Source organism: Ovis canadensis, chromosome X (assembly GCF_042477335.2).
Source record: "Ovis canadensis isolate MfBH-ARS-UI-01 breed Bighorn chromosome X, ARS-UI_OviCan_v2, whole genome shotgun sequence".
Classification (NCBI taxonomy): domain Eukaryota; kingdom Metazoa; phylum Chordata; class Mammalia; order Artiodactyla; family Bovidae; genus Ovis; species Ovis canadensis.
Genome location: NC_091727.1, coordinates 3917326 through 3932500, shown reverse-complemented (window position 1 = coordinate 3932500; position 15175 = coordinate 3917326). Strand labels below are relative to the sequence as shown.

Here is a 15175-nt window from a genome sequence, read left to right as displayed (position 1 = left end):
GTAAGTGAAACGAGGATCAAATAATTTAAACGACTTGCTCTGTCTCTCTACGTGCTTCATGCCAACAGGGGGCTGACTTCAGTGCATTTTATGTCTATGTTCAGGAGCCTTTTGAGCAGCTGTGTGTACAAACTCCCCGCATGTCAAGTCAGGAAGACATAAAGGAAATGCTGCATATTAACATGCATATGTGAAATAAAAAATGGTACAGACGATATTACTTGCAAGCAAGAAACAGGGACACAGTTGTAGAGAACAGGTGTATGGATACCAAGGTGGAAAGAGGGTAGAATGAACTGGGAGGTTGGGATTGACGTACATACACTATTGTTAGTATGTATAAAATAGATAACTAATGGGAACCTGGGCTTCCCTGGTGGCTCAGACAGTAAAGAATCTGCCTCTAATGCAGGAGACTCAGGTTCGATCCCTGGGTCGGGAAGTTCCCCTGGAGAAGGGATAGGCTACCCACTCCAGTATTGTTGGGCTTCCCTGGTAGGTCAGATGGTAAACAATCTGCCTGTAATTGCAGGAGACCCGGGTTCCATCCCTGGGTTGGGAAGATCCCCTGGAGAAGGGAAAGGCTACCCACTGCAGTATTCTGGCCTGGAGAATCCCATGCACAGAGGAGCCTGATGGGCTACAGTCCATGGGGTCGCAAGGAGTCGGACACAACCGAGCGATCAGCACTTTCACTTTTCAGTGAGAATCTATTGTCCTGCATAAGGAGCGCTAGTCAGGGCTCTGTGTTGATCTAAACGGGAAGGAAATGCAGATAAGAGGGGATATGTCTCCACGTGTAGCTGATCGACTTTGCTATAGAGTAGAAGGTAATCGAACCTTCTAAAGCAACTATACACCAGCATCTCCTGATACTGAGGGGAGGTTTTCTAAACCCTGACCCTCTGCTCACCTGTGGCTCACCCCAGCCCCATGAAGAAGGCATGACACTCCATCCACATAAAAGCTCAGGGAGGTTGAGTCACGTCTCCCAGCTCATAGAGAGGTAGCATTTGGCCACGCAAATCGATCAGAATGGGATATGACTGACACCTCCTATGACCACGAGGCAGGGTTGAGAAGGACCTGCTGAGGGCTGGTTCTAAACCAGAAAGGACTTTCAGGATCAGAAAGCCCGAGCAACTCAACACCTCTGCCCCGTTCTTGTCTGTCCCTGAATTATCCAGCAGTTGGATCACCACGTGGCAGGTGTCCAAGTGTTTTCTCCAGTGCGAAGATAGACGCAGACACAGCCATCAGCTGCTGGGTGCGATGCGGAGCTTTCCCTGTTGATGCTACCGCCCGGCGCCTCAGCGCGTTTTCATCCAGCTCTGATTAACTCGGCCTGGGCTGTCATGGATGGCGGAGCTTCCCCCAGGGGTATTCTAGCTCCCCAATGGACAGATCTGGCTCAGCTACGTTTCATTAAAAAGTAAATTATCTTTTTGACATATTTTGCTCAGCCCCGTTCCCTGAAATGAAATGCGTAATTACATTCTGGTCCAGAAAGACTCTTGAGTAACCCACCGTGTCCTTGGAAACACATTCGTTTATTCTGGGTTGCAGAATGCTGCGTATTTAAAGGTAGGGTCTGATGGAGAGTTGGAGGAGGAAATGGCCACCTACTCCAGTATTCTTGTCTGGAGAATCCCATGGACAGAGGAGCTTGGGGGGGCTACAGTCCATGGGGGGCGGTCGCAAAGAGTTGGACACGGCTGAGCAGCTGAGCAGCTGATGGAGAAAAGACTGGTGGTTGCCAAAGGTGGGAGGTTGAGGGAAGGATGGAGCTGGAAGTTAGGGTTAGCAGATGTGAGCTTTTATATACAGAATGGAGAGACAGCAAGATCCTCCTGTATAGCACAGGGACCTGTATTCAGTATTCTACGCTAAACTGTCATGAAAAGGATTCTTAAAATACGTGAAGCTATAACTGAATCACTTTGCTGTACGGCCGAAAATAACAGTTTAATCAACTATATTGTTTAGTCACTTAACCTGAGTCCAGCTCTTGCCACCTCATGGACCGTAGCCCACCAGGCTCCTCTGTCCATGGGATTCTCCAGGCAGGAATACTAGAGTGAGTTGCCATGCCCTCCTCTGGGGGGGTCTTCCCAATGCAGCAATTGAGCCCAAGTCTCCTGCATTGGAGGCAGATTCTTTACCACTGAGCCCCCTGGGAAGCCTGTAATCAACTATACACTTCAAGAGAAAATGTTGATTTTTAAAAAGTAGCATCCTTGTATGATCACTTGAAATATTTTCTGTCTCTAATGCATTAATTGTAATGCTCATGTGTGACATTCTTATAAATATCATACATCCCTTATCTATTGAGAGTTGTGGGATCCACACTGAGACACAGAGAAATGGTCAGGGTGTTTTTTTGTTTGTTTGTTTTGAGGGGAGGGGGAGGGGAAGCAAGTGGCTTGCAGGATCTTCAGTCCCGCAATCAGGGACTGAACCCGGGTCCTTGTCAGCGAAGGCGTGGAGACCTGATCCCTGGACCGCCAGGGAATTCATTCCCAAGGATGTCACTCTTGGAAAGTGGGCTCCTCCCAAACTCCACAGGTCAACAGCTTAGATGTACCATAGGCTTCTTACATAGGCTGCAGGCTTTCCTGTGGAAGGCAGGTGGTATTTGACATGAGAATCAGGATCGCTCTACCAACACTCTTAACTATGAATGGTGACTTGATATGACAGAGGCTGCATGACTTGTTGATGGTCCTGGAGATGTACCTACCATGTTGTCCAGTCTCTTCCAAGGAAGCTAAGGTTCAGGGCAACAGTGCCTGGAGCCCAGATGCATGCTGTTGAGCCGCCCGAGACTGATAAGTATTCATGGTCTGCATGCCTGCTTAGTCGTTTTAGTCCTGTTCCGACTCTTTGCAACCCTATGGACGGTAGCCCTCCAGGCTCCTGTGTCCATGGGATTCACTGGACAAGAATAGTGGACTGAATTGCCATTTCCTGCTCTAGGGGATCTTCGTGGCCCAAGGAAGATCTTTAACATCTTTTGCTTTAGCAGGCGCTTTCAATTTGATGCTCCCTTTGTGTTGGGCCTCTTAGGTGGTGCTAGTAGTAAAGAACTGGCCCGCCAATGCAGGAGACTTGAGACATGTGGGTTCCATCCCTGGATCTGCAAGATACCCCTGGAGAAGGAAGTGGCAATCCACTCCAGTGTTTTTGCCTGGAGAATTCCATGGGCAGAGGAGCCTGGCGAGCTACAGTCCATAGTGTTGCAAAGAGTCAGACATGACTGAAGTGACTTGGCCTGCCCTTGGTATTGGCTGATAAATGTCCACATGGCAGGAAGCCGATCTGTTTTCCACATCTTAGAAGACTTTCAGAGTTCCACTCATTATATTTTAGGGCATAGTGATGGGTTTTTTTTAATATTTATTTTTTAAGTGAAGTATAGTTGGTTTTCAGTGTTGATTCAGCTGTATATGAGTGTGAGTGTGTGTATGTGTGTTTCTGACACTTTTCCCATATAGCTTGTTGTAAAATATTGGGTATAGCTCCGTGCTGTACAGTAGGTTCTTGTTTATCTATTTCATAAAAGTAACCGAAGAATTGATGCATTTGAACTGTGGTGTTAGAGAAGACTCTTGAGAGTCCCTTGGACTGCAAGGAGATCCAACCAGTCCATTCTGAAGGAGACCAGTCCTAGGTGCTCTTTGGAAGGAATGATGCTAAAGCTGAAACTCCAGTACTTTGGCCACCTCATGCAAAGAGTTGACTCATTGGGAAAGACTCTGATGCTGGGAGGGATTGGGGCCAGGAGGAGAAGGGGACGACAGAGGATGAGATGGCTGGATGGCATCACCAACCTGATGGACGTGAGTGTGGGTGAACTCTGGGAGATGGTGATGGACAGGGAGGCCTGGTGTGCTGCGATTCATGGGGTCGCCAAGAGTTGGACACGACTGAGCGACTGAACTGCATTGAACTGTTTTTTTTTAAACATCCCAGAAACAGTGTTTAGGTGGTGCCTGTCCATTGATGGGCTGATATCAACAATAGTGAAATTGTACTTGTTGTTTACTTGATACACTTAGGAACTTGTGTGACTGTATGGACTGTAGCCCGCCAGGCTCCTCTGTCCATGGGATTCTCCAGGCAAGAATACTGGAGTGGGTTGCCATGCCCTCCTCCAGGGGAATCTTCCAAACTCAGGGATGGAACACACATCTCTTGCAGTGGCAGGCAGGTTCTTTATCACTGAGCCACCCTGGAAGCCCAAGAATCAAATTAGATGTCCATACCGTTGTCTGCATCGCTATCAGTACATGTTGTGGTGACATGTTGGTTCATGTAACAAAGTCTCGAGGGTTCCTGGAATATTTTGTTCTCCGGTGGGGGAACACTGTGCAAGTTGTCAGGACACTGGCTAGAGTCTACGGCCTGGAGAGACCATGCACTCCATTGATCGGTGAAAAAGCATTTCCGGGAGTGATGTGTAGGGTTTCCCGAAAGACGTAAAATGCTAGCGGTGACGCCGGTGTTCCGTTCACCATCTGTGTCCGCTTTTTCCTTTCCCTGCAGGCCGCCTGCTGTGCGTCGGCGTTCTTATAAAGGACCACTGTTGCTGGGAGGTGCCGGACGGGCCTGGCATCTTTGGAGCCCTGCAGCGGCGGGAATCCGGTGCGAGGATTAGGGCAGCACCGCGGTCTTGCAATGGGCGGTCAGGACCACCGCCGGGCTGGCTGTTGACCTTGGGCTCTGTCTATGCCTCATCGGGAGTGGGCTTGCAGGAAGCCCTTCGCCTCTCCCGGCTCTCGGTCCTTGGAAGCCCCTCTCTCTCCCCGAGGGCCCCCCGACTGCTCTGTCTGTTCTGCTCAGAGTCTCCGCCCCTGGACGTCCCACCCACCCAACCCCTGATGTGCGCGTGAGCCATGTCGAGACCCCAGGGACTGTTATGCCTTCCGCTGGCCTTCACCCCCGTCTGCGTCATGGTCAACTCCAACGTCCTGCTGTGGATCACCGCCCTGGCCGTCAAGTTCACGGTCATCGACAGCCAGGCCCAGTACCCCGTGGTCAGCACCAACTACGGCAAGATCCGGGGCTTGAGAACGCCGCTGCCCAATGAGATCCTGGGTCCCGTGGAGCAGTACCTGGGGGTCCCTTACGCCTCCCCCCCCACCGGGGAGAGGCGCTTCCAGCCCCCCGAGCCCCCCTCCTCATGGACGGGGGTCCGCAATGCCACCCAGTTCGCCGCCGTCTGCCCCCAGCACCTGGACGAGAGGTCACTCCTGCACGACATGCTGCCCGTGTGGTTCACGGCCAACCTGGACACCCTGATGACCTACGTGCAGGACCAGAATGAAGACTGCCTCTACCTGAACATCTACGTGCCCACGGAGGATGGTGAGTATGCGTCTTCGGCAGAGCGCACCTGCTGGGTCAGCCTCCCCGTGTGCCCGAAAGCCTTTTATCACGTCCTGTGCGTGATGTTTCTATGACCCAGCTATTATCTTCCATCGTCACAGGGCAGTTATCACTTGTGAGTTTGTGCAGTGTGTATTTACGCAGCTGGACAGTCCTGTAATGAAGGACTTAGTTCTTTCCGGACATTGCCTTTGTAGTATTGCTCTCATCTTTATTCCCAGATGAGAATCCATGTGAGTGGATAGTCTTGTAGGTTACACTGGGATCACCTATAAAAGGTGAATCTCAAGAAACTAATAGAACTAACGTGATCGGCCTTCAGGGAGCCACTGAAAATAACATCAGGAATAGTGCCCTTGGCTTTAACGTCTTAAGATGCTAGCACTTTCCCTTTTGAGTCTTAAGAGGAACCACCGATTGTTTTAAATACCCAAGCGAGGGATAGTTCGTTGAACGATTGAAATTGATTGTTGAAAAGCTGCCTTGTCGCCCTAAACTCGGACGTCATTTTCTTCCAGTAGTCACTGCCGGCAAACAGCAGATGTGTGTCGTCAGAAGGGTCTAGCTAAGTCAGAAAAATAATGTTCTTGCTGGGACCCAATGCCCCCTTTGCTTTTGGATAACTCAGCAGTGAAAGTCTTGGTAACAGTAATGTTCCATCTAAATCCAGTGCTTGTAAAACTGGGGTATCTCCTTCTATGTGTAGACTTCAGAAGGCCAACCAGACTGAAGTTGGGCTAGGTCCATGAGAAAAATTATGTTCTTATGTTAGAGCAAAATGACCGTTTTTTTTGCTTGGATAACACAGCAGTGAAAGTCTGTGAAAGCCATCATGTTCTATATATTATTATAACTTAACCCCACGCTAGTCAAACTTGGCTATCTCCTTGTCCATGAAGACTTTGAATTAAAATGTTTGATACAGACCAACCAGACCACTGGATACAGGGTAGACCCTTTTTTTTTTTTTTCATTTCTTATTTACATGTGCTAGTTTCGTACGAGGAGAAGGAAAAGGGTAGAATGCAATCTTCCTGGAATTTTAAATTTAGAGGCATCATAGTACCTGTCCGTGTCTACTCTGAAAACCAAAATGCATCCTTGTCCTTGGTAACTTTCACACACACCTTTGTCCTCCTTTTTTTTGCCCTCTTTAATCCTTGAGAGAGATTTCTCCGTGAGACTCAACTGAGAGTCTAGCCGCAAACGCTGTGGTTCTTTCTCAGAGTAGATGCAGGGAGGTGGTGTGATGACTGTTTAGGAGAAACCAGGCCACAGGCGTCTGTTAGGGAGATGACAGGTGACGTCCAGGGAAAGGTATAGAAGGGTTGGGCTTCATCGTGTCAGCATAGGTTGGCATGGAGACGGCCTCCTTGTTGCTATGGAGACAGAGGAACCAATCACCTTGCATAGTCTAGGGCTGAATGGGGTTCAAGGAGTGACACCGGGTGCCTTACTTCCATGTCGTGCCCTGAGCTGTCCTTGCATGTGGCAGCTCCTAGTACCTCTTTGGTGCATCGACAAGGACCCCATCCCAAGCAAATTAAGGGTTCGCCTTTCTAAGTCCTGGACTTTGTCATCATGAGCTGTCCCCTTGAAAGAATTAAAAGAAAGATGGAAGGGGAAGCAGGGTAGAGGGAACAAACTTGGGTAAAAGATTAAACTTGATTTTGCAATAAATTTGACATGCTGGTGTTTATGAACAGGTAACTTGAGAGTGCTACCCTTTCAGATAAGGAACGTGCCTCAAAGGGAATGCCTCCTTATGAGAAAGTGAAAAACAGTGTTAGTCCCTCAGACGTGTCTGTCCCTTTGCGACCTCGTGGACTATAGCCCGCCAGGCTCCTCTGTCCATGGGATTCTCCAGGCAGAAATACTGGAATGGGTTGCCATTCCCTTCTTCAAGGGACCTTCCCAACCCAGGGATCGAACGAGGGTCTCCCGCATTGCAGGCAGGTCCTCTACAGTCTGAGCCTTGACAGGTAGGGCACAATTAGACCATCCAGGAAGAAAAGTCAATAGCTTCCTTGATGGCAGACTCATAAGTGTGCAATTGTGTCGATGGAAACCGTAAGCAATTTGGCCATTTCTTTGTGGTTCAGTATTCAATAGGAATTTGGGGGGAAAAAAAAAACACGTGAAAAATGCTGCCTAACAGAGAAGCAGTCTAAATTTAAGAATAAAGGTGGTGCTGCTTGTTGACTTCTGGGGTATTTTTATAGCACTTTTGCACGCCGTATCTCACACCATCTTGACGGGAGAATCAGAAATCTAATAGGGGCTGAATAGCTAAAATTGATCTTCCTATAATATATAAATAATGGAGTTTCGCTGGTGAGTGAAGCCACACGCCTGTGTGTCTGCAGAAACAGAAAATTGCAGCCTATTGGGTCAGGAGTTCTGTGCGTTTAAAAAAGATAACTCGTGTCCATTTGACAATGAACGTGGAGGTTTAGATATTTAATTACTGGTTCTTCCTAAATGAAGAAACCCTACTTCTGCCATAACACATGGAAATTATGGCTTCATGCTGGTTCCTGCAGAGAGTTTCCTTTAGGGCATATCTAAATTCGTAACTGTGCCTTTGATGAAATGGATGTATGGCGATGCCAGCTATTTGGAATTCAGAATTCCACTTTGGCGCTCGGTTATTTATTTATTTATTTTTGGTTTGTCCTGACGCTTTGATCAGTTGGTGTGTCCATGTGACTTCACTGCCAATAATGTAATTATGGGTTGGTGTCACGTACCAGTTAAGCTTTACATATTGTCGTGGCAACAGAGAGAGCCATTCCTAATTTCCAGAGACATGCACTTATTGTAAGCAGACGAGTGGCTCCCCCAGAGAAGGGCGGGCTTCCCAGGTGGCTCAGTGGTAAAGAACCCGTCTGCAGTGCAGAAGGCGTGGGTTCGATCCCTGGGTGGGGAAGTGTCCCTGGAGGAGGAAATGGCAACTCACTGCATTGTTTTTGCCTGGAGAATCCCATAGACAGAGGAGCCTGGTTGCTGCAGTCCATGGGGTTGCAAAGAGTCGGACACCACGTGACGGAAGTCACTTAGCAGGCATGCATGACCACACACGGAGGGAAGGGCAAGTCCTAAGCCCAGGAAACATTGGCTGTTATTACCTTAGAGTGCTAAGCGGAGGAGGTTGCATCTGAAATTAATACCTGCTTACCTGTGGACTTTAAGATGCAGAGCATATACTCCGGCTTATCTGGGTGGGTCCATATGTGTTCGCAGAGACCGTTAATTGTGGATGAGGGAGAGAGAAAAGACGAGCAGGGCCAGAGGAAAGCAACAGGGAAAAGGCGCAGCAGCCAAGACGGAGCCAGAAGTCGTGGGATTCGGCAGCTTCTCGAAGCTGGAAAAGACAAGATTCCTCCCCTTGAGCCTCCAGAAAGCCCTGCCCACCCCTCAATCTTAGCCTGGTGGAACTCTGGCCTTCAGATTTCTAAGAGCCTCAATAGCTGCCCCTTGAGGCTGCAACATTGGTGGCGATTTGTTACGGCAGGGACAGAAATCTCATACAAAATTTGGGCAGCTTTTATCACAGTTTGAAATTTATCGTGAAGTGTTTCCCTGATTGAAAGCAACCCACACACCACTAAACAGTTAATGCGAAGTTTCTCCGTCACTACTCATTCTGAGATGGTAATTCCTTTGTTTACCTTTGTAACGCCAGACTAGCTTGTTTTTATTAAACTGTTATTTTAATGCTGGGTAGGTTAAAAAGTTACTGCTTTCTGTTATACATGTTAAGGAGTCAACGTTAGTCGTGATGGCTGGGTGGAGATTTTGAAGATGTGAGGTTTAAACTCTAGAAAGCAGACACCCAACTTTTGGTTGGAGGTGTGAAAAGAGGTTTCTGGCAAACCTTACTAGTATTCAAAAGCAATGCTGATTTTACACAGGAGCGTAGTGAAAATGCTAGTCACTCGGTCGTGTCTGACTCTTTGCAGCCCCGTGGACTGTAGCCCGCCAGGCTCTTCTGTCCATGGGATTCTCCAGGCAAGAATACTGGGGTGGGTTGCCATGCCCACCTCCAGGGGAATCTTCCTGACACAGGGATGAAATGAAGGCGCTTTTAAAGATCTCCAGATGCCCAGAGTGAGTGTAAGTGAATGGCATCAAGGAAAACACCCAAATGGTTCTCTTCCCTCATCTGACATTTAGAAGCAGCTGTACCTCTGAATGGCTTCTTCATGTATTAGCATAATCTTTTCAGCTCCTTGTTCCTTCGGTCAAGACCTCAAGATCTGATCTCTTCTGCAGTTAGGTGGATTCTCTCCCCTTTTGAGAAACAACTTACTGGTGAATTTATTTGAGAGGATGTCAGTTAATTCTCTCCCCTCCCCAGTTTTAGTGAGATGTCTCTGAGGGACATCACCATGCAAGTTGAAGGCAGACAGCATGACGGTTTGACTTCCATGAAATGAGAGACGCGATCACCACAATAGTTTCAGCTAATGTCCATCTTCTCACGGGCTTCCCTGGAGGCGCAGTCTGTCGAGAATCTGCCTGCAGGAGACATGGGTTCGATCCTCCCGTTGGAAAGATACCCTGGAGGGGAGGGCAAGGCAACCCACTCCAGTATTCTTGCCTGGGGAATCCCGTGGACAGAGGAGCTTGCGGGCTACAGTCCATAGGGTTGCAAAGAGTTGGACACAACAGAGCAACTATACCACCTACCACCACAGATCTCATATAGCTGTAAGAAAAAGAAAAAAATGAAAGATTTTCTTTTCCTTGTGATGAGAACTGTTAGGCTGTACACTTAAAAAATTTTTTTTAATTGGAGGCTAACGACTTTACAATATTGTGGTGGTTTTTGCCATACAACGACATGAATCAGCCATGGGTGTACATGTGTCCCCCATCCTGAACCGCCCTCCCACATCCCTCCCCATCCCATCCCTCAGGGATCGAACCTGGCCTGGCGCGGTCTCCAGGTTGCCTGTGTCTCATTGAGCAATGGTAACTACAGCCGTCAACCCTGTACATTACACCCTTGGCGCTTGCTTATCTTAGAACTGGGAGCTTCTACATTCTGATAACTTTTATCCAACACCCTACGCCTCTGCCACCCCCCCACTTCTGGCTGCAGCAAATCTGATCTCTTCTTCTATGAGTTTGGTGTTTTTAGAAAACTTTTTAATTGGAGTATAGATGGTATACAATGCTGTGTTAGTTTCCGCTGCTAAATATATACGTATATCCCCTTTTTCAGATTCTTTTCTGCCATAGCTCACTACAGAATGTTGAACAGAGTTCCCTGTACTATGCAGTAGGTTCCTGCTAGTTATCTAATTTTTATAGAGTCATATGTATTTGCCAATCCCAATCTCCCAGTTTATCCTTGCCCCCCTCCTTACCCCTTGGTAACCATAAGTTCGTTCTCTACATCTGTGAGTGTTTTGTAAAGACGTTCCCTTGTACTATTATTTTTTTTTAGATTCTATGTATAAGTGATACATTATGATTTTTAGATTCCATATAGATGTGAATACAATATTTGTGCTTTTTCAAAACCAATCTCACTGAGCGTTATGCCATCGAGGCCCACTCGCTTTGTCGCAGACAGTGGGAATTTCCTTTTTAACAGCTGAGTGATACTCCACCGCACACCTACACCTACACACCTACTTGTGTTTCCATTCACGTGTGCGTGGTTGCTTTGGTTGTTCCCCCGCCTTGACAATTGTGTGCAATGCTGCTGTGAAGGTAGGGACGCAGTAACTTCTCTGAATCCTCCCGACTGTCAGCTTGCTTCACTCTTTCCGCTGAGCTTGTAGCACTGATTGGCTAAGAACACGCCTGCCAGCCTGCAAATGCCAGCCTGTTCCCTTCCCGGTTGAGTGATTATGGGTGGGTTCTTCAGCTAGTGCGTGCCTCATTTTCCTTGGGTATAAAACAGAGGTGAGCTGGGAGACTTCTTTGCACACATATCCAGCCCCCAATCAGATGTTTGTGAAGCATAGTTAATGCAAGAACAGAGAACCTGAAGATGTTATTCGTTCAGTTGTGTCTGACTCTTTGTGACCCCATGGACTGTAGCCCACCAGGCTCCTCTGTCCATGGGATCCTCCGGGCAAGAATACTGCAGGGGGTTGCCATTCCCTGCTCCAGGGGGTCTTCCCGAGCCAGTGATCGAACCCGGGTGTCCTGTGTGGCAGGCAGATTCTTGATCGTCTGAGCCACTAGGGGCTCCCGGAGAACCAGAACTTTTCAGCTAATTTGTACATGTGTATCTGTCTACTATAATGTCCAGTCCACCATTAACGTAGATTGCCTGTAACATAAGTGTTTATATGTCATAGTGGAAGGGTCAGCTTAGGAAATGGGACCGAGGGTCTATCACTTCTGGACAGTTCCTAATATGGCTTTAACAAAAGACGAGTGTTGAGAAATGGAACGAATTTTTTTTAATTGAAGTGTAGTTGAGTTACAATGTTGAGTTAGTTTCTGCTGTACAGCAAAGAGATTCAGTTACATACACACACACACACACATTGATTTTTATGTTCCTTTCCATGGTGGTTTATCACCGGATATTGAATGTGGTCCCCTTTGCTGTACAGTAGGAACTTGCTTGTCTGTTCTAAATACAGTAGTTCCCATCTGCTAATCCCAAGGTCCTGTTCCATCCTTCCCCCTACCCTTAGGCAGCCACACACCTGGTCTCTTGTGCCTCTGAGTCTGTTTCTCTTTCGTAGATAACTTCCTTTGTGCCATGGTTTAGATTCCACATATAAGTGATATCACATGATGTTTGTCTTCCTGTTTCTGAATCAGTTCACTTAGTATCATCAACTCTTGGTTCATCCACGTTGCTGCAAATGACAATATATCAGGAATGGCCTTTTTTTTTAAACAAAGAGCTGAGTATTACCTTCTGCTTATTCCTAAGCTTTGTCTTTTTCAGCATGAGTCATCAACTGGATTTTTAGCATCCCACTTGATTTACAGAAATTAATCACCAAAGAAGCATTAAAATGCATTTCTTGGAACAGGCTCTCAGAACAGCCGAAGACAATAGCACAATTCTTTTTTTTTCTTTTTAACGTCAGATAAAGGAAAAATTAAGTGCCTTTCTCTTCTCATCAAGTCACAAATAGTTCAGGTGTATGCAGAGGGGGCAAAAAAAATCTAGGTGAAAAACTTAAAGCTGTGCCAGTTAACACGGTGAGGCAGGTGTTTTAGCCGGTCCACATCAGCACGAAGCTACGTGAGAGTCACTAATTGCTTCCCATTTTCATGTCAGGGGGATGTTTGACGTTGTGTAGACATGGCTTGTAAGTGGAGATAATTGGGAAAGATTATTAGATAAATATCTCCCTGACAAGGAATAATGGAAAACAGTTTAGCATGTTGTGAACGCGGTTAAACGAGAGTGGATTTCTGGCAACATGTGTTTCTCTCCCAGCTGAACAAGCTCTCCAATAGAAGAATAATCCTGTGGAGGGTTTAGAAATTTTGCATGTTTCGAAGACTACTACTGGCTTAGCATGCCTTGCAAGTTAGAAAACCTGTTCTCTAAGGAAGAGAATTTCCCGTTACACTTGTCATCTTCCAGAATTTGAGTTTTAACTCAGTTGGCAGTTTATAGATTTTTTCCATTACTACAACAAGTCCCAGGGACATCGTTGTTGTTGTTAAGTCGCTCAGTTGTGTGCGACTCTTTGTGACCCCATGGACCACAGCATGCCTTCGACATCTCCCGGAGTTTGCTCAAATTCATATCCATTGGGTCGGTGATGCTATCTACCTATCTCATCCAAGTCACTTAGGATGTATTAAAAACCACGTTTGCTATCTATGCATATTTATAAGCAATAGTTTTTAAAAAAACTGTTAGAAAGTTGAGGTGCAAGTTAGTCCGCTAGAATATGTGTGCGTGCCCAAAAATTTGCTCGTTATTTGTTCAGTATCCCACCACCCACGAGGGCTTCCCTTGTAGTTCAGCTGGTAAGGAGTCTACCAGCAATGCAGGAGACCTGGGTTCAATCCTTGGGTTGGGAAAATCTCCTGGAGAAGGGAAAGGCTACCCACTCCGTTGTTCTGGCCTGGAGAATTCCACGGACTGTATAGTCCATGGGGTTGCAAAGAGTCAGACACAACATACAGACTTTCAGGTTCTTTCATCCCACCCCCAGGACCTGTAATAGCTTCATTTGCTAGAGACTTTCACTTTCTTTCATCCCACCACCCAGGACCTATAATAGCTTCATTTGCTGCCAGAGACGCTGCTGGTTTGAACACTGTTGTTTATTTTGCATATTGCCTTGGTGAAGCCTTCAACCTCCTTAGTGACACCTCACTTATGAATAATAATAGTATTGTGTGTGTGTGGGTGTGGTTAGTTGCTCAACTGTGTCCGACTCTCTGCGACCCCATGGACTGTGGCCTGCCAGGCTCCTCCATCCTTGGGATTCTCCAGGCAAGAATACTGGAGTGAGTAGCCGTGCCCTTCTCCAGGGGATCTTCCTGACCCAGGGATCAAACCCAGGTCTCCTGCATTACAGGCAGATTCTTTACTGTCTGAGCCACCAGGGAAACCCAGTAGTATTACATCTCCTGGGAATGTCTTTTCATGTTATAGTGATTTGGCTCTAAGCTACCGTACAGGACTTAATTAGGAAAGAGAAAACATGGCTGTGTTCTTGTGACTTCAGTTTTATGGCCGTTCAGCGTTGGCCTCATTACCAGTATCTGTCACTGGAAGATTAAGTTTCTTCAGTGTCATGAAGGGGAGTAGATTCCTGTCTGTCTGGTCCCCTGCTTGCTGAGACCAGGCTGTTTGTGTAATGAATTACCTTCATTAATGTTGGTACAATGAATTTGTATAATGTTTTCTCCTTTATGGTTAACCAGGCTGTTGGGTGTAATGAATTAGGTTAACCAGGCTGTTGGGTGTAATGAATTAGTTTCATATTTTCTGCTTTATAGTTACACGTGAATTAATTTCATGTGTTACTCCCTGTATGGTTAACCAGGATGGTTCTGTAATGAATTAATTTCTTGTTTTCTCCTTATAGTTACACATGAATTAATTTCATGTGTTACTCCCTTTATGGTTAACCGGGATGGTTCTGTAATGAATTAATTTCTTGTTTTCTCCTGATAGTTACCCATGAATGAGTTAAGCAGGCTGTTTCTATAATGGATTAATTTCTTGTTTTCTCCTTTACAGCTAGCCATGAATTAATTTCACCTGTTACTCCGTTTACAGTTAAGCAGGCTGTTTCTGTAATGAGTTAGTTTCACGTTCTCTCCCTTACGATTAAACACGACTTCGTTTCATGTCTTACCTCCTTTACGGTCACCGAGGCTGTTTCTGCAAGGAGTTAGTTGCGTGTTGAAGGCATTGGCACCCCACGCCAGTCCTCTTGCCTGGAGAATCCCATGGACGGAGGAGCCTGGAAGGCTGCAGTCCGCGGGGTCGCTGAGGGTCGGACACGACTGAGCGACTTCACTTCTTTCACTTTCTCTTTATGCTGCATCCAGAGACACACAGCCTGCAGTTAAAGCGAACAGAAGGTGATACTCTGTTCAGTTCGGCTCTCGGGACCGCAGAGAGTTTGTGAGGCGTGCACAACAACAGCCCTGCGTCAGTAAATCGGGCCTGCAAATCACCGGCGAGCTTGCAGATGGAAAGTGTGAGAAAGAGCGGTCTGTTCACGCCCTGACCCCTTGTTAGGATGAAATGAAGCTGAGACACAAGGTCGTCCCTATCTCATTAATTCAGTCGAATATTCTGTGTAGGCTTGGAAAAGTAAGTTTC

The 15175-nt window shown here is 46.9% G+C and overlaps 1 protein-coding gene across 1 annotated transcript in view; it reads left to right on the top strand.

Annotated features, from left to right (window-relative positions):
* LOC138930122 (neuroligin-4, X-linked) overlaps positions 1-15175 on the top strand; it is a 399630-nt gene that overhangs the window by 85894 nt on the left and 298561 nt on the right. Inside the window, exon 4 of the mRNA XM_070289688.1 lies at positions 4549-5370. Within this exon, the coding sequence (XP_070145789.1) occupies positions 4899-5370 (472 nt within the window). The 5' untranslated portion in view covers positions 4549-4898. The remainder of the gene's footprint in view (positions 1-4548; positions 5371-15175) is intronic.